Source organism: Myzus persicae, unplaced genomic scaffold (assembly GCF_001856785.1).
Source record: "Myzus persicae strain clone G006 unplaced genomic scaffold, MPER_G0061.0, whole genome shotgun sequence".
NCBI lineage: Eukaryota > Metazoa > Arthropoda > Insecta > Hemiptera > Aphididae > Myzus > Myzus persicae.
In genome coordinates this window covers 331292-354516 of record NW_019100691.1, presented here as the reverse complement: position 1 = coordinate 354516, position 23225 = coordinate 331292, and the positions used below count along the sequence as shown (strand labels likewise).

Below are 23225 nucleotides of genomic sequence, written 5' to 3'. Positions count from 1 at the left end.
TCTTATACGCGATATCATGATACACGTACGTAGGTTTAGGTACATGAACACATACACACACAACACATCACAAGTATATGTATGTGCACAAAATTATTCGGTTTGCAGCTGTCACCGGCGGTCGCGTGCCCAAACATCTGCTCCCGCGCTTCGTCAAAACATATGGCCCGCCTCCAGCCCGCCGCCAAACGAGAGAGACCGGTTGTTTGCGTCGTAGCCGACAACCGACAGTCAAACGTCGTCGTCATCGCGAGCACACGCCAGAAGACCGAACCCCGGTAATAGTGGTCGTAATAATAACAGTAATAATAATAATAATAATATCGCTACCGTTGCGAGTGGTCTCGATCGTCGCGAGTGCAGACGCCGTTCGCCGGACGAAGGATATTCCAGGCAGGACACGTTCCAAACGATATTTTATATACGTTTATAATATAATACATATAATATATCGAATCACGGCACCAGGTGAGTTTCCGCTTTTTAGGATTACGACACAAAGCTCGTTTTGACGAAAGAAAAAAAAAACAAAACTCACGAGGTCTACGCTTTTAAATCATAATATTGTCTGAGGACAATGCAATGGTTGCTTTCATCTTTTGTACCTTCGGCAAAGATGTGGGGCGGCGGCGAGAAGTTTTCCGTTACGTTTTTGTAAAAGACTTTAACTTAAGTTGTTATAGGTTATACTACGAACGCCGCACAAACCCCAACACGACCATCGAACTCGTTTTCGTAGGATTGGTACACAAGTCACAAACTTTTCACTGTGTTTAACGTAATTGCACACCTTTGCTTTTTTGAAAAGTAAAAAATCATAACTTGTCTACTCAATTACAGTTTTAGGACTGAAAATAAAAGTTTACCGTTTATTTGGTTAGAAATTCTTATTTTCATGTTTCCAATTTTTTTCTGTACATAAAATGTAAGTCGAATACAATTAAAAATTGTATTCATTCAATGATTAGTAGTTAATACGTATATTATATATTTATGCATGGGTATGAATAAGTTTTTTCTCATTTTGATTAAAATGTTTTATTTACTATAAACATTAAATATATTATAGAGGTACTATTATACTAATAAGTATAGATGTAGGTAATAAATAGATATTACTTATAAACTTAGTTTTTACAACTTTTTATTATACAATTTTGTTCCCGCCATAACCAAACCATTACCAGTAGATAATAACAGATATTTCGAATGCTCAATTTTTAACACCAAATATCGATAATGATAGTTATTGTGAATTTCCTTTAATCCGATTCATGAAAGACAATTTTTTTGTCGTTAATTGAAATTATAAAAAGTAAAAGCCTATAGTTACAATGTCCCGATTTTCATATTAATCTGTCACCACTAGCCAAAGACCTTTTTAATCACTTTCAAAGTGGTCTCTGCGCGTCTGACATCTCATCTCTTCTTCCTTTGGAAACAGGATGTTATAAATGGTTCAACGTTCTGTCTTAAACAAAGACGGAATATGGAAAGCAAACATTCTTTTCTGCCAAGAAACACGCATTTCTTTACAATTTGCCTTTAATTAATATAAGAACATTTTATTACTACACCGACAAAACTGGTACACTTACTATTTTTTTCAAAATGGCCAATCTTATGTTTTATCTTAAGTTGGTCACATTAGTTCAGATACACAGGGCCTTTTTGCAAACATCAATAAAATATTAAAAGTTTGTCAATAAAGAGCTTAATAATTTTATATTTGACTAAAAAGTGATATTGGCCTTTCTTGTACCAAGCCACATAATTATATTACAAAACTCACTATAACACCAGCTGCAACTACTGTGTTTATCATCCCTTCTGGTTGTATACAAATAAAAACTATACATATTTTTATTCTATTTATAAGTTCAATAAAATTTATGAACATCATGTGCTATAATAGTTATTTTTGAACATAAAATATGGATGCTGTAAAGTAAAACTTTTTTCTATTGATATTAGATAATCATATTATGATTTATTGTTGGAACTTAGATGAATATTATAAAAACAATCTATCTTAACATACTTTATGTCTATCATAATGGCTAATTTATAATTAAATAACGAATAAATTTTATAATTTACTTAATTACATTATATTTTAATGTAAGTACTTCAAAATTATAGTTTATTTTAACTAGAAAAAACAGGACATAAAATAATATGTTTTCAAAAGCAAAAAGTGTGTAGTTCAAATTCTTGTTATAAAAAAAACTCAATAGGTATTGATTATTGAATAAATCTGAAATTTTACTGAACTCATTTGACGATAGACAGGATTGGCACAACAATATTATAATTTATCAATTATTATAACTTATATGAAATGTCAAATAAGTACATTTTAAACGACGATTAAAAAATATGTATATTTGATAGTCCATATGGACATACCTCATAATATTTATAATTCAAATACATTCTAATTTTCCTACTTTTCACACTATAACGATGTGCGTGCATAGAACAAGTATTAATGGATTTACATTATTTTTGTTTTGTTTGAAAACCATGTAAATTTTTTTAACTCAGAAATATGATGAAATAATAAACCAATAGTGGTTTGGGGGAGTTTTTCCAAAAAAATTCAAAAAACGAATAGTCATCATAAATAGTTCACTTTTAACTTACAAGTACCTACAACATTTTTATAAAATAATAATTATGAATGATGATATGGGTTGACTTATTTTTAACTTTGTTATTGATAAAAACATTGATTGCCAAGTTGGGAGGTAGTATGTAAATTATATTTTATTGAAGATTTAATTAAACTGTAATGAGTAGTATTTGAGTCGTGGAGTGAAGTCCCTCCCCCCCTCAAGGGTCTGTGAGTTCCGAGTAATAAGTGTGCTGTATCATATTATAGGTCCTGAGAAAATCCATTAACCAACAACCATTTTAGTTATAGAGACTTATTATTATTAATTAAAAAATACATTTTTGAGAATATTTTATCCAGTGTTTTTAATTTTTATTAAATCAACCCAATTTTAAAATATTTACCTTATTTTAAACAAGGAGTTTAATTGTAATATATTAAAATAGATGCAGAGTTGTTTGACATTTTCGAGGACTGTAGGGTTCTTGACTTATTGTATTAAAATGTTTTTCATCGGAAATTTTCTTTGAGATTTTTCATTTATTTTTCAACAACTGCAATATAAATCAATATAAAATAGACATCTGCCTTTGACATTAATAAGATTTGCATTTTCTAAATAATGAAATAGTAAACCCAGGTGCGCACTCAGGGATTTTAATCGGGGAAGAGGAGTCTTACAAATTGTCATATATCCCCTTACACACAAATATACAATTATCACTTATTCGACTTCCATGGCATCGACAGTTGAGAATAATAATTATTTTTTTGATCGCCATCGTTATCGATCAAAGGCGACGACCTACGATCTTGTTCCTTGAGTACAAACCTTGTGTGTTTAACTATTAATCTGTAGTTATTATATTATTTAAAAAATACCACCATTGTAATCTATATATATAAGAATCTAACTTGATTTTGGAGACGAAGGAAACGGGTTTTGAACCCTCATTATAATAATAATAATTATCTAATTACCAATTATTTTCATATATTCACCGATAACGATGTCTGTTTTTTTTTTTTTTTTTTATAATCGTTGCATTATTTGTATAGTCAAAAAATAGTCTTATGTTTTTAAATTAAATTATAAAAAAATAATTTCTTCCGGAGGGAGATCGGGCAGCTAGTATTATATAAGTGACAAAATAAATTACTATTATAATGTTTAATCTAATATATTTATGGTTTTTTGGGGGGTGGGGGAGTGCTTCAGCTCCAATCAGGCCCGCAATGGTATAACCTCAAAATTAATGTATTTATATGCATGTATTTTTGTGTTCCTGCTATATATTTTTTGTTAAAAAAAAATAGTATTCATAGAATCATAAATTCATAACCTAAAAAATTGAATTGTAGATGATAATTCCCAGGTTGTCAGTTTATCTATGAACTTATACCTAACCTAACCTCAAGGTGGTCAATGATACTCAATAACCTTAAAGTAATAAAACAAATTAACTGGTTACCGTAAGATAATTTAAATGACAAAACATGATTTTTGAATTATCCAAGTATTTTAAATGTTTAATAAGTTTAATTAGATAGATTGTAGTCACTATTCATGGAGCGGAACTATTCACTAGGTGATTTGACGTGGTAGTCAAAAAATAATTCCAAGGATATGATATTATTATATAGGTATATATGGCTGTTAAAAGTTTAAACGGTACTCGAAATATGACTGAGATTTGTTCGTTAACTATAAAGACAACCCAAACAAAACAAAAAAAACATACTTGGAAAACTTTTCCAAAAATACGAATTTCGACGGTTTTGCAAACGAACGAAATGATTGAGAAGAATAATCATTATCTAACCACAACCCCAAAAACGCGTAGAAAATGTACAAAACTTAGAACGCGAACGCCTTCCAAATTCGTTATCCCTCCATCGCCAATGAAACTTTACCCCGTGCCTGTGTACTTATATATTTTTCCACTCGATCGATAATGTACGTAAATGGTATAAGAAATGCGGTTCACGTTGCCTACCTCATAATGATGGTAGGATTATTTTTATGCCACAAGAAATTATGAAACAGTGGTGTCAATGCGTAATAGGCTTGAAATGTCACTACTTATAATTCGTTTTTCGTTGAAAATATTTAAAAATGGAAAAACAAGGACCTCACTTCAATTCTTTTGTTCAGACGAATAGAACAAAGACTAAGTACTTTAAGAGTGCACTTTGTATTAACCTAGAAACCATTAATGGTATACTTTAGCATTATAATGTAGGATATATTATAATTGTTAAAGAATTTAATTTTTACTAAAATACCGGATTTCATAATATGCAAATAATAATATTCTAATTATGTTATTGTCTTATTTAATTGAAATTACTTATTATTTTCTGAAACATCTTAAAAAAAGTTTTTTTAGTTATAACCTTCAGACGGTTTATATGTTTATAAATAATTCATTTACATCATATATATTATATATATTATTATATGTCATACAAATCACGTGAGTTAATGTGGCAATTATCTTAGCCACCTCATTAATATAGTGTCTTCATAGTATAATACTAATATATTTCTGTTGTTTTTATTTAAAAATGCTATTGCTTAAATAAAATACATAATACCATTTAGTTGTATGTTTAAATAATAATATCAAATATGTATAGGGATTATACAAATATATGATTTAAGTCAAAAACCCAACATTAAAACTGTCAACTTGATAAATGACAGAAGTTTTATTAAAATCTGTTGCACATGGTTGATTTTTTTTATAAAATATTTATGGATCTCATTTCGAAAAAAAAATGATGATTCTAAAAAATGTGCAAATTACTATAAATAAATTATAAAAAAAATCATGTCATTGAAGCGAAAGACCCAATTGGATGATGATTAAAATATTGGATCAATGGTTGATACAGTTTTCAACCCCAACTATAGATTTATGTGTACAACTATATAGTAAAAGATTTTTGTCCTTTACGTTTCGGCTTATAAGTATTAAAGCATTAAAATACATTTTGAATTCCTACATTTATATAGACTTCTTTGGTTTTCTCACAAGGAATGATTAAAAATAATACATTTAGAATTATTTACAAAAGCAAAACGTAATAATATAATGATAAAAAGATTAAAAAGTTTGTCTATGAATTAATTATTATACCTATCGATACAAATTTAAAAAATGTACTTCTTGGACAAAACTGTTTGTACACGATTAAAATTAATTATTCCAAACTTGTATCTAAGGTATTTTATTTATTAAAAAACTTAAAAGACTTACATAATTAATTAAAAAAACAAACAGAAAAGTCTTTGCCCCACAAATGTCGATTTAATTCAGTTAAATTTATTTCTGAAAGTTTTGTTAAGCATCTTGGTATGAAACACAAAAAAATCTTTTAATTTCATTAAAAAAAAACTGAAGTAAATCTGTCAAGTACTCGAACAAGTTTTTTATACAAACTTAATTATTATTATATATAATTATTATAACTAAATTTTTTTTTATTCAACAAAATAAGAATTAAATATTTACATTTCTTATCTTAGTAATTGAAACGGTTTGATTGATATAGTTTAAAAAAAAAAAATAATTAGTATTTTATGAAGTATCAGATGCTTCTCTGACTTGAGTGTCATCAACTAACAAGATTTACTTTTGGCACTAATTTCTTTTTTATATATACATTACTAATCTATAGGTAGTTAAAATCAATAGTAAACTTTAATTAGTATATTTTTGATCTTACAGAATATTTATTAATTTACAAAATGTTATTGTTGTCTTTAAAATTTTAATCTGTACTCAAATCGGTATACTAACAGTATAAGGTCTATGAGATCAATATTATTATCTAATACTGTGATTAAACACAATAAAGAGCATATGCAACTAGTGTTTGGAATTTATTATCATTATTACTAATACTTGGTTTCCGAAATTATAACAAACAGCGATAGAAAAGGGCCACGGGAGGTCGCCACCGTCGTTTTAGATTGATTAACGAAAGCAACTTTGAGTATAACACACACACACATGGTACATACATCAATATTAATTTATACACAGACAAACAAACATTAAGCAGCAGAGTACATTTCGCAACAGTTTAGCTGGAACTTGGAAGACTTGTGTATGAAGCAGAAATTGTACTACAAATTGAAAATTGAAAATAGTTGTGACTTGTTTTTGATAGGACTATAGGAGGTCAACCTATTTTCGACAAACTAACTATCAAGCAAATTAATTATTGACCTATAATATTTATGGAATTGTCGTGGAGCTTATCTGCTAATAAGTACATTATATTACCTTAATGATTGGGGATCAGATCGTCATATAGCGATTAAATGAATAAAAAATCCATTTCCGGTATACCTATATGCAGATCACATAAAATATATTCATTATTATTATATTGTCTTGGCTAATGTGAGTTAAATCGAAATATGTTGTCGAGAAATTTGACGCCGGAGGAATGGGTATTTATAGGATATTATTATTGCCTATCATTAATATCAATCATTTACTAAAATAGGTATTGGGTGTAATATTAAATTAGCGCGAGTATGACTACCTTTGTATAGGTGTTTTCTTCTTCATATTGTGTCAGTGTGCACTTAACTAGCAGCACTTAGTAGTCGGTATAAGTAATGTTTAATTTTCTATCAACATTTTCTTGCTAAACTATGTGGTATTATAGTTCTAACAGTAGTTCGACGCAAGAGCAGTTATACAATATAGTAGTATAATGTAGAATATTATGAATATCAGAGACGTATTTAGGGATATAATATATAGGTGCATGTCAATCGCTGTTGGCCAGTTGTAGGGTATGCACAATGATATATATATATAATATATATATGTACGTTTCTAATCAAAACATTTTTATTTACAATATTAAAATTCTGTTGTATAAGATTATCAAACAATGTTTATCCGATAAACCAATAAAAATTTCTGTGCAGCACAATCGGGAATATTTACCAGCCCAAAATTCAAAATGCACATATTTGGGCCCTCATCAACATCCCTAAAAAAATATCACATTTCGTCGCTAGGGTGTTACAATTAGTGAAGTGTAATATATACGGTATATAAGGCCATATTATAATGTATGGTATATATTATTATACTATAATAGTATAATGGCCAATAGGTATAGAATTATAGATACTAATATTTATGACATTTATATCACGAGAAATTAGTATAATAATGATCAATAAATGAATGATGAAAATCATCAATTTTATAATAGATTATAATAATTCAAATACTTGAGAAACGTAATACCTACATCAAATGTTTATAAAAATAATAAAAACAATCAATACAACTATAGTATCAACTATGTAGTATTAATGTAATAATTTTAAAATTGTTTCGTAAATTTAAATTTACGGATTATCTGATCTTCAATATATCTTAGGTATCTCACTTTTTCAGTTTATTTTAATAATCGTAGAATAAGTCCTATTTTACAGTCACGCTTATGGTGGGTATATGGTACGAGGGATTTTTCTATTTACATTGCAGTTAACATATTTTTTAGTTTTTATTTATGTTCATAATTTATGGTTTCTAACTTATTAGCTTATATGTATATAATTTTCATGAAAAAAGGATACGTATACTTTCCATGCATGTATATATTTATTATAGTATATATTGCCCAAACGTGTCACGTTTTGGAATAAAATGATCAAATGTGTTGTTTAATTGTAAATTTGTGAAAAATTAAAAAAAAATGTTCTACTTTATACTACTCGAAAATGTGTTCAGCTTTCCATCGTCTCAGTTTGTCTACCCTAAGTGACAAGACAAAGCAGAGCAATTTAAAGTTGCTATCCAAACTATTTAATGGTGAAGTTGATGCTCCTGCCAACTAAAGTTAACTTTAGAGTCCTAGCATTTAGATCCAAAAACTTTTTCCCGTTCCCATAGGCGCAAATAGTGTTTAAGAATTGGGGAGGGCTGAAGCTCAGGTCCATACTTCTAAAAAATCTTTAAGTTTTCTTTGGGGGGGGGCTTACTCCCACTCTTTGTGCTGTGCTTCTTTTATTAATTGTAATTATTTGACATTATGACCAATCGCTATATTGTTATCTATAATACTAAAGTTGTTCAACGAGAACTGATCATACTTTAGTTATTCGCGTACGTAGATTATACAATTATTTTGCGGTTGCATGAACAATCACTTGATTCAACGAATCAATAGTGAGCTAATGGTCCCTTAAACATAATTTGGTGGCCCATTATTGGTCCATTAAATTTTATTGAACCATTAAATTAATATATTTTTCATGCGACCCAGCATTAGTGTATCATTTTTATAAATATGTCATGTTTTTAACGCATTATTATATCTATAAAATAAAGATATAGCATGTTCATGTAATTGGGCTCGTTCCGTATTTAAATACAAATAAATAACATAATAATGTAATCAATATTTACTTTGTATTTTACAAAGTATGTATCTGTTAGGTATTTTAATATGCCAGTAAAATAAATTGTGTGTATTTTGCTAGCAACGGTTGTAAAAATAACTACCTATCTCTTCTACAAAGAACCTGAAAACATGCCATGAAGTGTGTTTTAACTCAGGAAATCCTCAGGAAATGGGTGACAAGTTTTTTTTTCAGATCAGAAATTATGAGGTTCACAAATTTAATTACAAGGCTCGTTCTATTAAAATTATGTCGCACCTGCACACCACTATAAATATACACTCGGACACGACGTGAAAAAATAGATTAATAGAAATTTAAAGTCCAAACAGCAAGACGGATGTAGAGAAACAACGTGTAAAGATTACAGAGACTCGCGGATAACTGCCTGGCAATATATCGTATACAATTTAAACCACGGTCGCAGACCATATACCACGGTTGAGGTGGTACTACGGTAGAGATTGTACCACAGTTTATGTGACCACCGACCATATGGTTTAAGTTACTCATGAGTAGATATAGCCGAGATAGTTTCCGTTGGTCAGTCACTCAGTCCTAATTAAAATCTAAAGCAGCTATACCAGCCGTTTTTTTCGACGTCAAATCGGAAATTCTCGATCAGCGTTTCCCTTGCCGTTCTCGAATGCGTAAAGTGTTGTACGTTGTGACGATATTCCGTCGAAAGGAATTAATTTTAATATTCAAGTGTGTATCTATAAGTGACTCATCACTTACTGTCCGACCAAACGTGTCGCCAGTTTCCATAGTTTTAAATGCGGCCCATATGGCGCTTCATAGTAAGACGTACATCGTACACGTGTATTATTCATATGTTCTTCGCATTAGAAAACCTCAACGACTGTTCTTCAAGGTGCATTGTAGTTACATCTAATAATCGACGTGCGAATAGTTTTTAGAACCCAAATTTTTGTGTCATACATCAATATATGTTTATTTTTCTTCGTTGAACTTGTTTTTTCGATTTAAGTATGTAATAAGCATACAACTAGTTTGTAATGTGAAAATTTACTTTTACAAAGACAGTGGTGTGAAAATTCTATACATCAGGTACACCTCTGTATACTTTATAGATATACATGTGTTTATCTATCGCAAAGTGACTGATATTATTTGAAGGAATATTAGAAATACCTACTTATAATAGACCACGAAGCTCGACGTCTGGAAATGTAAAAATATTTCGTTGGATTTTGTAGACGATTACAACGTTCATACTGTAGGATGTGACGGCGGATATCCATCATCGTTTTAGCCATCTTGTGTATACATATTATATGTATATATTTTATTATCACCTGTGCAGTTCATTTCCGTTAAGCCTTTTTATTACGACTATCAATAATGCTTTCAGCGGTTATCGAAGTGTGGCATTTGTCAACGCTATTTTCGACGACAATATTTCAGAAATCGGCTTATTCAATCTTCAGTCTGTACTCGCACCGATTCCGTTATATAATATATAATATATGTATACATAAATGAGAGTAAATACATTTTCTGAGCATCTCCTGTTCTGAAGTACCATTTATTGTGAATTTAATACGGTTAGATACGGGTAGGTAGGTACTTATTTATATAAGGTAGGATACCTATAAACTTACGCAAATTCAGATGTGCTGTTTATCGATTTCTATTTCTGCGAACCGTAATAAAATGCAGCGCCAAGTTCATAATTATTTTAATATATTGTTTGTCGTATTTTGGTAATGAGAGTCATAATGTGAAGCACAAAAAGTAATAACATTTTATTAAATCTTTGTTATTTCTATGATAAATAATAAAAAATACCCCACGTTTTTTCAGTTTTATCAAAGACTTACTGAAAAGACTTGTATTCAGTATAAATTAGTAGAATACGGTAATCCACTGAGCACATTGTTATATAATTGCTTCTAAATTTTAATTTATATGGTTTGTTCTGTGTAAATATTAAATAGTTATCTGCATAATATAATACAATTAAGAATCAAGTAATTTAAGTTTCATTTATGATAAATCCAATGGCGCACAATAATAATTTTGTATACATTAATACACTTATAAATCACTCTCGAAAAATCATTCTTAAAAATATAATGTATACATTGTAGTAAAAATAAAATTAGTAACTTAACGTTACGTACATAAAATAAAAATAAAAACAATTGTTTTTTAAGATTAAAGTATTCAAACTCGTGTAATATTTGCTTAACTGATGATTGTATAAAACTTTGAACACAACTTAGCTTTTAACTTATGATTTACTTAAATATAAATCTAAAGATATACCAGTCGATGTAAGATATACCAAACAAATTTAATAGCAATACCTTTCATAAACAATTACGTACAATTTTATATGAAATAAGAAATAATTGGCTAGCTAAATGTTATCAATTTTAGAGTAGATATCCTATTTTTACCTGAATTACATTTAAATGATTGCATGCATTTTCTAAAAGTTGCTAAAATAAAGCTAATTTTATAATTCATAGTAGGTACTTTAATGATGTAATAACAAAGCAATTTATTGTATTCATTGTAATATTATATTATTGTAAACGCTATGCATTTTTATATTATATGTGTTTATTAAGCGCATTTTGAGGTAATGAGTTGGTTATAATGACACCGAGGGAATAATTTAATATTAAAGAAAAGTTGTTGCAAGATTTAAACGAATGCCTTATGAAATTGTAACGATTTCAAAATTCTATTATCTTCAGAAGAGCTTTGATTGAGTAAAATAAGAAATTAATACCTTATGCGGGTGTACGAAATTACAGTTTTTGAAGGGATCGATTTTGGTAGAACTATATATAAGTAAAACATATAAATAAAGATGTGAAAATGAAAAATAAATTGGATAGAAATATATAAAGGAGACAAAGGAGAATGCTATGATGGAAATGAAAGGAAAATAATAAAAGCCATAACTCCAAGGTTCTCTCAAATATCTTTAATCCCAGGAATGTCAGAAAATTTAAAAAGCTAAAGATTTTATTTAAAGATTTCTCAAATGTCCTAATCCATGTAAATTAAACTGTAGAATATTAACCAGCATAAAAAATTCATTGACATTATTTTAGTCCCGTTATTATGAAGATAATTTTGATTGTGATGTAGGTACTCGTATTGTGTAAACATTAGATTTAATTTAATATTGATACATTTGTTAAAATACAGAATGAGAAACCACATTATGTAGATTTAGGCCCTCGTACAAGTCTAATTTACAAAATACAAATATATTGCCTGTTGTATAGTGTATTGGGTATTGTGTATACGAGATTCAGTGATTCATTTTTGAAATGATTTTATTTTATTTTACCTACAAGTATATTATTGTATATGTAAATAGAATCTGATCAATTTTGATCGAGAACATTCACGTGACCGTGTCCATATTTGACCAAAAATGATAAATGTTATTTCAATTGTATGTATGTAATACATCACAAAATGCTGACATGTATATAATATATAGATATGTATAATTTATCCTAATATTTACCAGATGACGGACAGGCGATTACATACAATATGTAACAGTTGAGCCTATATTTTACCCTTCAGTGATTTCTTTGGCATGTTATGATAACAGATAATTGATACTTTATATGATTGGTACTATAATTGATATGGTATTAGTACTACTAATACTAAACATAAATCATATTTTAAAGAAATTTAGTTAAGAGTAGTTATAATATAATATGTATAGAAAGTAAAGCTTAACTATTTGAACATACGTGATTCAATTGAAATTAAAATAATTATTTCAATATGTCAACGAGTATTTAAAATAATGGTATTGAAATATTATCATGGATTTATAATATTTATGTGCTCTTTCAAACTGATGCCGCAAAATGAAGATTTTGTAGGTACATACGTCAATATATTCAGCAATGTAATAATATTAAGCCGACAGCAAAAAACAACTAAAAGTTAGGTTACGTATGATAACGGTAGGTATTAATTATTTGTAAAACTGCTTAAAGTACAGGAAAAACGTGAATTTTTCTTGACTGTATTATTATATATTTTATCTCAGCTTTCAATATTTAGATGTATCGTTATATAAATGTGTGATCTATGCATTCGTGTTATTTCCTCTCAGCTTGAGCGTCCATCATTTATTGACTTATAGTCCACAGAATACTAATTCAGCTATACTGTAGGTGTCTGTAGTGTAATGAATGTTTTAAATTTGAATTCAATGATTTAAAATTGTATACGAAAAACACGGTTCAAATCGTTTGATGAGAAATCGTTAGTTTAAGGGTGAATATCCAGTGTCATTGAACAGAATATAATATATAAAATATTATATTACAATTATATTAAATATTTTACAGCGTTTTCGGGCTCACGGGTTAGGTTTCGACTGTTTGAGTTTCGTTTGTTGTTTTTTTGTCCGTCAGAAACGAAGCGACGCTATATAAAACAATATACAAATACTAATAATACATATATTATAGAAGAGCATCGCCATGTCACGTGGCTACTACAACGGTGGTTACAACCACGCATGCGAAGTGGACCAACACCACCGGTACGAAGAGATACCAGATATCGATCCTTCCATGGACTTCCTGCAGGCCGACGATACGTCCGCCTCGTTCTATTACATGGAGTCACCGACACGGTTGCGCAGGCCTTCGGACGCCGCGGACCCTGCCGAACGGACGTTGCTCCTGCGCGCCCAACAGCACAACCACTATCAACAGCTACAGCAACTGCAGATGAACGGGTGCCCGCCGCCGCTACCGGCCGCTCGAGTGAGGCGCAACACTCCGCCACCCGCGGCCGGCGGTGACCGGTCAGTGGCGGCCGTGACGCCGTGCAAGGCCAGACGCCGGTTGGACGTCTACGGTGACGAGTCGGGCTCCGTCAGCCTTCCGTCCACGCCGTCCGGAGCCGGCCGAACCGCCGACGTGTTCGCACCGATGATGGCGCAAACGGCGGCCGCGTTCAGGCCGGTCACCGTGCGCCGGGCCCGGTCGTCAGCCGCCCTCTACAACAAACACAAGCGGCCGCCCGAGTTCCTGTCCGAATACAATCTGGACACGTGCGTGCCGGCCACCGGCGTCCAGTACAACCGGCCCAGGAATACGGCCGTCATACAGCCCATCTACAATAAGACGCCCTTGCCGTCTGTGTTTCAGGTATATATTTTTATTGTTTATGATCAAACGAATCGATAATTGATATTGCTGCGAGTTAGCACTCTTAGGACGCTTGAACCCTTTAAAAATGACATGATCATTTCGGCTGAACCATCACACAGTATAATATCACAAATATGTGCTTACTACTAGTGCTCGCAGTTAAACTGAAGCCACCTTGTTCTTGATTTTTCGTCTTACGATTTGTGTTTGAACGCGAAGGCCAAAAATTCGAAGAGGATCTCGGTAGAAAGCGTATTTTGATAATTTTTTCAACATTTTTTTGGGTTGAAAATTAATTTTTGACAAATTTTACTTGAAAAGAATTAATTGATGAAAATTTTGTTGGGCTTTAACAATATATTTTTTGGTGGGAAGGAGGGGTAGGGAGTGGATTACAACCCCATAACTCAATACTCCACTGGCTATAACAAGTATATAACACTATTATATTAATGACATTTTTAAGACTTTTAAGTTTTAACCTAAGAATTGCGATTAAAATTATTATTTTAAAGTATCTCGTTGTACCTACTGATTTTTATCCAAACGATGATTATCATCCGGGAGGAAATTTGTGAATTTACATTATTCTCTAGCGGTTGGTGCAGAGCAATTTGTGGTGGTTATTAAATGTGAAATAAACCGAGCCTCAAGTAATAACGCTGTGTCACGCTATTCGTTGGCCAAAGCCAAAAGGTGTTTTCTATATTATAGATTATGCGGAGGGCTTTTGCGGGTATTCACTTGGCACCGTGACACTTAAATCCCGATTGGCTGAATAATATAACTGTGAGCGTGCTCTGCAACCTCGTAGGTTTGTGCTGTCTGCCGACATATTTCCGGTTATGCGGAAACAGCAGAACGCGCGTAGGCACATAAAAATCGTGCGATAATAATTGCAAGTACGGTTTTATGGACGATGGAATGATTATATAATGTACGAACAGCTAAGTGACGCATCTGTATCCACCACCCGCCCACTGGATATAATATATTATCGACGAGTCGCTCTTGCCGCCTGGGGATCGCGAACGACGACGACAAATCCGCATAAGCGATTTATTTTTATGCACCGAATATTGAACTGTACATGGTAATAATACAATTTAGAATATTCCTGCACAACCTAATACGAAACCGTTGTTGTTTGTCGATTATAATCAGTGCTCAACTTGGAACAATTTAAGTAGGGGGACACTGTTTAATTGTAAAAAAAGAACGTTTCCATCTGGTCATCTCTTGTTAAACGTTATTGAGCCTGGGACCTATATGCCAACACACCCTCTAATACCCTTATTTAAATCATATCAAAAATATTAATAAATAATCAATTTAAAAAAAATACAAATACAAATTAATATAATAGGTACCTAATTAGTAAATACTGGACATATTATATTAAATTTATGAATAATAGCAAACTCGAAATGATAATTAAAGTAAATAAATGAATAGTTTAGTAATAATTAGTTAATATTAGCTAACTTATAAATCCAGTGTTATGGAATAATAAATAAGACAAATTATCTAACCAATGAGTGTACTAGCGCCCCACGAGTTCCCGTTAAAAATAATAGTAGGGGTACGTTAAAATTCCAGAAGAATTAGTTGGGGTACACCGTCCCCCTGCGTCCACCCACAAGTCGAACACTAAATGTACCCTACGTAATTAGTACCCGTGCACTGTGACATTGTAACGTGTTCGGTGTATAATATCAAAATATTGGCGTGCGACGATCACGGGGTGCAGTTTTCACCGCGCTACGCTAGTTTTCGACGGCCGTATTAAAAAGTTTCTCATTTACACACACACGCACACGCACACACACACACACAAGTCATAATATATATATATAACAATAATAATATTACACGGGTCAGGTACCTATATACCATCTACGGCGAGGCGTGTGAAATACGAGTGCGGAACAGTATTAGTATACATATATATATATATATAAGGATATTACACAGGTATGTATACTCGGCGCCAGTCGTTATACGCATACAACACGCGTACCTATGTATTGTTGTCTGAACCTCACAAAAGTTTTCGGTATTTTGATTGCCGCAGCAGACGGCGATAACAATATATACACGTCAAACATATAATATACCTACGCTTTTAACGGGCGCGTTGTTCATAAAGTCATTTCCGAACGTCTCTCAATAATTAGGAAGCCAACTAAAACACACACACACATACACACACACACACGCACATTGCTTAGCATAATTATAATAATATATAGTTGATGCACGCGCGGCGGTATGTCGAGTAGATTTTCAATTATCTTCTGCCGCACGGAAAAGTCAACTCACTCCCGAATCGCGTATACATATTATATAATATTATTAAATTCGTTTTCGAGCGGATATAGCCGGCGGCGGCAAGTTCCAGCCGTTGTTTCATGTTTACCACTAGCCACGAGACCTTCGCCGGTTCCCGGGGACCACGGTATCATATTATAATAATATGATAATTCACAATATTATAACGTTAATGAATAGCAAACACGCGGTGGGTGCTGCGAAGGACTTTGGCAGGGTAATCGAACCGAAATCGAGCAGTAGGATGTATCAAAAGTTCGGTTGACTAACAGATTTTCGGGTGGGTACCTATATAGATGTAGAGAAATAACTTAAGGGTTGAATCAGCGAATAATAAAATACATTTGATAATCTTTAAAAGCGCCTTTAATACCACCCCCTGCTCACCCATACGTACTTGCACGTACAGCAGCTATGCCTCGGAGGATAAGGAAAAATCCTAACCATTTAACAATGTAGGTACACTATCTAATAATATAGTTCATAACCTATAACATTACCTTCCATAGGATAATAATAAATTACGATACGGAGTAATAAATAATAATACGTTTAACTGGTCATATTAAGTTATAAAAGTTCCTAGTCAAAGTCACATCGAAATATGTGTGTAACACTAATTTTTACAAAATTCAATCTATCAATATTACACCGGGTGTAGGTAATAAAAATAACTTTTAGATTTAATTGACCAAACATACAATGAATATTAAACTTTTCGTGTGATAAATTGTTTGTTTAAAAAAAAACTCATGTCTGTACGATTATTTGTCAAATCATAACGCGGAAGGGCAGTTAATATTAGTTACAATACAGCTGCATACCCGCCTTCAACACTCTCCAACCCATACGAGTGTGGCCAGCATAGGCAATACAGCAGTTGTCAAACGGTCAAATTCTGATCCATCAGATTCGACGATGACTGTAATATATATTTTCATGTTATTTGTGTTTTCACAGGTCGAAGAGAAAACGACGCCACATCAGGCCGAGTCGCCCGCCAAGCCATCGTGGTCGCGGACTCCGCCGGCCCGGACGCCCGTCCAATCGCTGCCCGTTTGCACGCTGTGGTCGGCCGCCATGGTGCTGGTGGTGTCAGGCACGGCCAGCTGCATGCTGTGCTTCTACCTCATGTCCCGGCGTGGCCGGCTGTACTATCTGAACGCCGGGCTACTGGCGGCCGCCGTGTGCCTGGTGCTCGGGTTCCCCGGGTTCCGGTCGCAGCAGTGGCGGTGGCTGCCCAACCGCAACTACGTGACCGGTTACATACTGGTGGCCATGTTTAGCGGGCTGGAGACGTGCGCGCTGTGGCTCATGTGCCAGAGCACCGTGCTGGACCCCGCGCTCAACGACATCGGGGCCGGCGTCGTGTGCGGCATATCCGCCCTGTCCGTCACGCTCGCCTGTCTGGGCATCAGCACGTCGTACTGTTGCCGGTACCCACCGCCCGACAATAGGGTCGCGCACGCCGTTGAGGGGTTCGTCGTGTAGACTGTGCAGGTGCACCACGGCATCCAATCACACCCATCCTCGGGATCAATGATCGGCTGTCGTCAAGCTAGGACTCTCGTTCGTTGTGTATATTTAGTTATTTTTTATTTCAAATAGGTATTATGTACAATACAAAACAGATTCGTTTATCGATACGTTTGTGACGAAGATTTCAAAATCAAACGAACACGAGCTTAATAATAAGTGTATATATTATAATAATTGTTAATAGGGGCGAATTATCGCGTCGATATTGTTTCCAAAAATTGTATTTATAAATTATAATAACTATACATGCGTTTGTATTATAGGACGCGTACTACAGTGTAAATAGATAAGAAATTAAGCCAGTTGACTTATAATAGGTAGTTATTTTAACTTATTTTTTAATTTTACAAAAACCATTAGGATGTTTGTTCTATGTTTTCTTTGTATTTTATCATACCTATTAAAGTTTATGTAACGTAAAAGCTATATTCTTTGAAAAAAAAACAACTTTTTCCTAAGTCAATCTTTGATACATATACAACTTAATCAATTGACTTAGTGCGTGACTTATCTACGAACTATAGTACATTAATACTACATTACAAAGGACCAACATTTTTTGCTTACATAATTATTTGTTAAAAATATTTTAAAGTATAATTGAATGTTTACCAAATGTGTGTACATAGTCATAATTCATATTGAACATAAAACATATAAATGTAATTTTTTTATTTAATTATTTCATTGACATACGCAGTATTATAAGTGTCGATAATACAGTCAATTAAATTTTTAAACATATATATATATCGTATGTACTTACGTTCAAATAATTAATTCTATGAACAAACTATATTAAGTCATTTAAATTTTAAATACATTTATTTAAGTACTTTCAGGACTTTCAATTTATATTTAGAAAAAAATAGTTATGTCGATTCGAAAATGTTATGTTTAAAATATGTAAAAACAAATTTTGATAATTTTAAAAAATGTCAATTTTGTTGCACTCATATTTTTCAATTCGTAATTTTATGATTTACTTAATGCCATTTAATGGCATCGAATATGTAATTAGAATACTCATAACTATTTAACTGTTTATGATAGTTATTACTTAAAAATGTAATTTTTAGTATTATTAGATATCCGTTTTTATTAAAGTTGTTGAGATTAAATGTCAATAAGTTAGTAAAAAAAAGGATAAATTTATTATATTATTTGTTCAATAATGTTTCAATGTTTATTTAATACACACGAGTTTATATTATTTACACTGTTTTGATATGATTTCTAAAATAACCTCATTGATTTGAAAAATAATTAATTAATGGTATTTAATTAAATTCCATCAAAGACTTCCTTAATCACACATTTTACACATGTATGTTAGAAAATATAATAATCAAATTTGGTTCTTAATTAAATCATATAAAATGATACCTACTTCTTAAGTTCTAAATCCTAAACAATTATTAAATTTAAAGAATGTATCAACAAATAATATTACATAAAGGTTGTTATATTGTAATGAAAAACAAGTGAGTATCTACAGATTGTTTTGTTAAACATGTTATTTAGTTAAATTAAGTGGGGTTATACAACTTAAGTGTTTGTGAATAAATCCAGTTTGTAGAGTATTTTGATTTATAATAAAAGGCTTGATTTAACATATCAAACATTATATTGAACATTTTTGTACATAATAAGATCATCGTTACTTTGAGATACTGAAAACATCTTTCAAAGTATTTGTTTTATCCTTTTTTAATTTAAATATAATACATGCCTCAATACGCATTTTAGTGGAATTCTTTATAAACGTATAAACTGTGTATTAGAAAAATACTGAGAATAATTATTAAATGTTTCTGAGAAAACCTTGTGGGTTATAAGTTAAAAAAAATGTTAAAGGTTTAATGCTAAAACGCCTTGAATGTATCATAAAAATAAAATACCTACCTATATACACACATAATATATAAAACAAAATATAATGTACACGACCAGTCTTTTTTTTAGGTACTATAGATATCAGTACACAACTGCTTTTGGTTCGTAAACAAATTGTACGTGTACTTACCGACATTTCGATGCTAGGGTGATCAATGAACACCATTTCAGACTCTTCGCCATCCAGTAGTATGGAAACTGTTTTTTCACCAAACTCGTCATCTGCAAACGTAATTGACAATTTACCATAAAAAGGTATACATTGTGCGTTTCTACTATGTAATAATACATTATTCATTCGGTGCTTTTATTAAATCCATTTCGAGACAGAAAATAAAATTTACCGGAGTTTCCGTTCCCCGTTCCAAAGAACTTCATTATACCATAAAATAACGTACCTAGGTACATAATATAAAGCCCGTCATTCAAAGGCCAACGTGTGTGCAGATGGACGTTTACCTCTGAGTTTACGTCACTTCAAAAACAATTCAGAAAAAATAAATAAATACAAATAGCTGGGATAAAGTGGATTGCAACGATTTTATTGGTAACTTGACATCACTTCGAGTGTTTTTATTAGGCATGTCTTCTGCAATAATACAAGGGATTTTGTTTGCTTTTAAACGAACATTTCGTTATCGCTAAGTTTACTAACATATAACAAATAACAACGACCAATATTATAATGACTGACTTACGTGACGTTGAGATGTATGATATAAGTATATATAAGGTACTAATAAAATGCACTTTTATAGTACGCATATATACAGGTACCAACAAGCCTATGTGTACTCGTACTCTAATTTTTTTTTAATGTGCATTCCCTTAAATGATAATATTGGTATTTCCAAGCACCGAGTTATAAGTAAGAAAATTATTATTCAAACCATTGAATAATATTTTATTAATAATATTTCTTTTATATTATTTCAATTTAATTTTAATAATTAGGCTATTGTCAAGAGTAATTATCTGATTTTCATTTCATTTTTGTTTTGAAATAAAGTTATGTATTATAATCAATATTATAAAAAATAGAACTCAAAATTAATAATGATGAAATAACTCAACAAAAAATGTAGGTATACCTATGTTATAATATGATTACTATATTAATAATAGCATTAACCACAAAAGCGGCTTATTTTCGCTGTTTGATATAGAGATAGGATCAATAAACTATATATATGCAAATCATAGACTTCTGATCAGTGGAAGATTCCACTACTCTAGTTAAGTTGATCTCAAATAGTTATTTCTAGGCACAAGTCTAATTTATAGTTGCAACACAAATAGCTGTTCTTTATTAACATATTATCTACCATTGTTACAGAACAGATAACGTAAACAATACTAAAAAATAATATATTATTGTAATGTATTGTACCTTACGCCATTCCAAATTGAACCCGTTTTTGTCCAACCGGACATTTATTTATTGAAATAATGTTAGATAACAATCAGTACGCGAGTAATTAAATTGAATTAAAACATTGGCCGAAATTCACTATAATATTCTTTCTACGCCGAAACTTGCATGTTACAGGTTAATATTTTGTATTGCCAAGTTGTTATTTGTGGACCCAATAATTAATTCCATGTAATTATTTAATACGCTAGAGATTACTGAAAGGTTGGATTGGGTTTATTATTATAGTCTTACCTATATACCTAGGTACCTAATAACTACGTAATTTAATTTGCAAAAATATAATTATTATTTTATTATCTTATACTCTACCTAATTGCTAGTGCTACTAAAGAAAAACTATCAATCAATCGATCCTAATGTAAGTATGTTTATTATTATAATACAGAGATACTTTATAAAAAACTTTATTAATATCAATTAAAGTTAAAATTAAAATTTCAGGTAAAAAGGCTTTACAAGCATTTTTTCATATTTAGCTAAGACTATAAGATTTATCAACTATGATAAGGTTTAGAAACACATATATACTTACTACATAAATATTCGTATACTCTGATGATTGAAATTTAAAATTATATTAAATTCAGCAAAGAAAAATATGGTTGTCTGCCAGAAAATAAATGCCATTCTCGCCACGAAAAAGTGTTAATAGTATTTTTAATACTTTTTTTTATGTATTGAATACTCAAATATTTTTTAAAAGAAACTTTTATAACATTGCATTTAAAAACTAGTGAAAATACAGAGCCCAGTAAAAACGTTTCACATAATTTGAGATTATAATTTAATGCGGGATTAAAATAATTAATCAGTCACCACTCGCCACTCACTACTACATTTATTGAATAATATACCTACATAAATGATTATAGTATACGTAATATATACAACCGGCTTTTAACACTTTCTCACTTTATATAGTGATACATTTATAGATAGGCCGTTTCAATTATTCTAAAAGCAATTAAACCTTTGATCACGCATATAATTCTAAGCCCAAAAGACTCTTAATAATATAGTTGGTTAAAAAATAAGGACTAATACTCTCTCAAATTTATCCAACATTATTAATGATTTTGTTATTTTATCTTGCATAACATACAAAATAATATATTATTATATATTTTGATCGCTGTTGTTAAAATAATTGTAAAGGATGGTATAGTTGGAATAATCAGCCCCCCAGGCAGAATTTCATAACGATTATTCCTATTATAATTATAATATTTTTAGACAGCAAATTTCTGTCTGGGTCCATCATCATTTAAACAACCTTTTTTATTAATTGTAAATAATTTACTTATGTATAGATTTTAAATGCTCACCAGTGTATGAATACTGCAATACTTACACATGCACAATGCACATGATTATGAGTATAGGTAGCTACTATCGTGTAACTCAGATTACTAAATATTTTCTTATAAGGTAGTAGGTCCCTAGTGTATTAAAAATATATAAATATAAGTTGAAATAAGAACAAATATTAGGTTTATATTTTTACGAATAAATACAAAAATATCAAACTTCTTTTGTAAATAAAAATTGTTATTTGTATAACTGTTACTTAAATAATAATTTTGATCGTTGTACATCCTCGCCTTTTATTTCTTATTTATATTGCAGGATTACAGGTGGGCTTTAACAATTTTTTATTTAATATTTCACCTATTCGAAATAAAATAAAATATGGTACCAAGCATATATTTTACGAACACATTATTTTAATTGTCTAAACCTATGTTTATTATGTAAAACATATGATAGGTACAAACTAAATACATGTAT

At 31.1% G+C, this 23225-nt stretch overlaps 2 protein-coding genes across 2 annotated transcripts in view; one reads left to right on the top strand and one right to left on the bottom strand.

Moving 5' to 3' along the window:
- LOC111041570 (myosin-G heavy chain) overlaps positions 1 to 23225 on the bottom strand; it is an 86354-nt gene that overhangs the window by 18341 nt on the left and 44788 nt on the right. Inside the window, exon 5 of the mRNA XM_022325877.1 lies at positions 20133 to 20224. Within this exon, the coding sequence (XP_022181569.1) occupies positions 20133 to 20224 (92 nt within the window). The remainder of the gene's footprint in view (positions 1 to 20132; positions 20225 to 23225) is intronic.
- Positions 125 to 18655, top strand: LOC111041579. The gene is made up of 3 exons (XM_022325888.1): positions 125 to 468; positions 13547 to 14233; positions 17528 to 18655. Exons 2-3 carry the CDS (start codon positions 13559 to 13561, stop codon positions 18056 to 18058), a joined length of 1206 nt encoding a protein of 401 aa, XP_022181580.1. The 5' UTR covers positions 125 to 468; positions 13547 to 13558; the 3' UTR covers positions 18059 to 18655.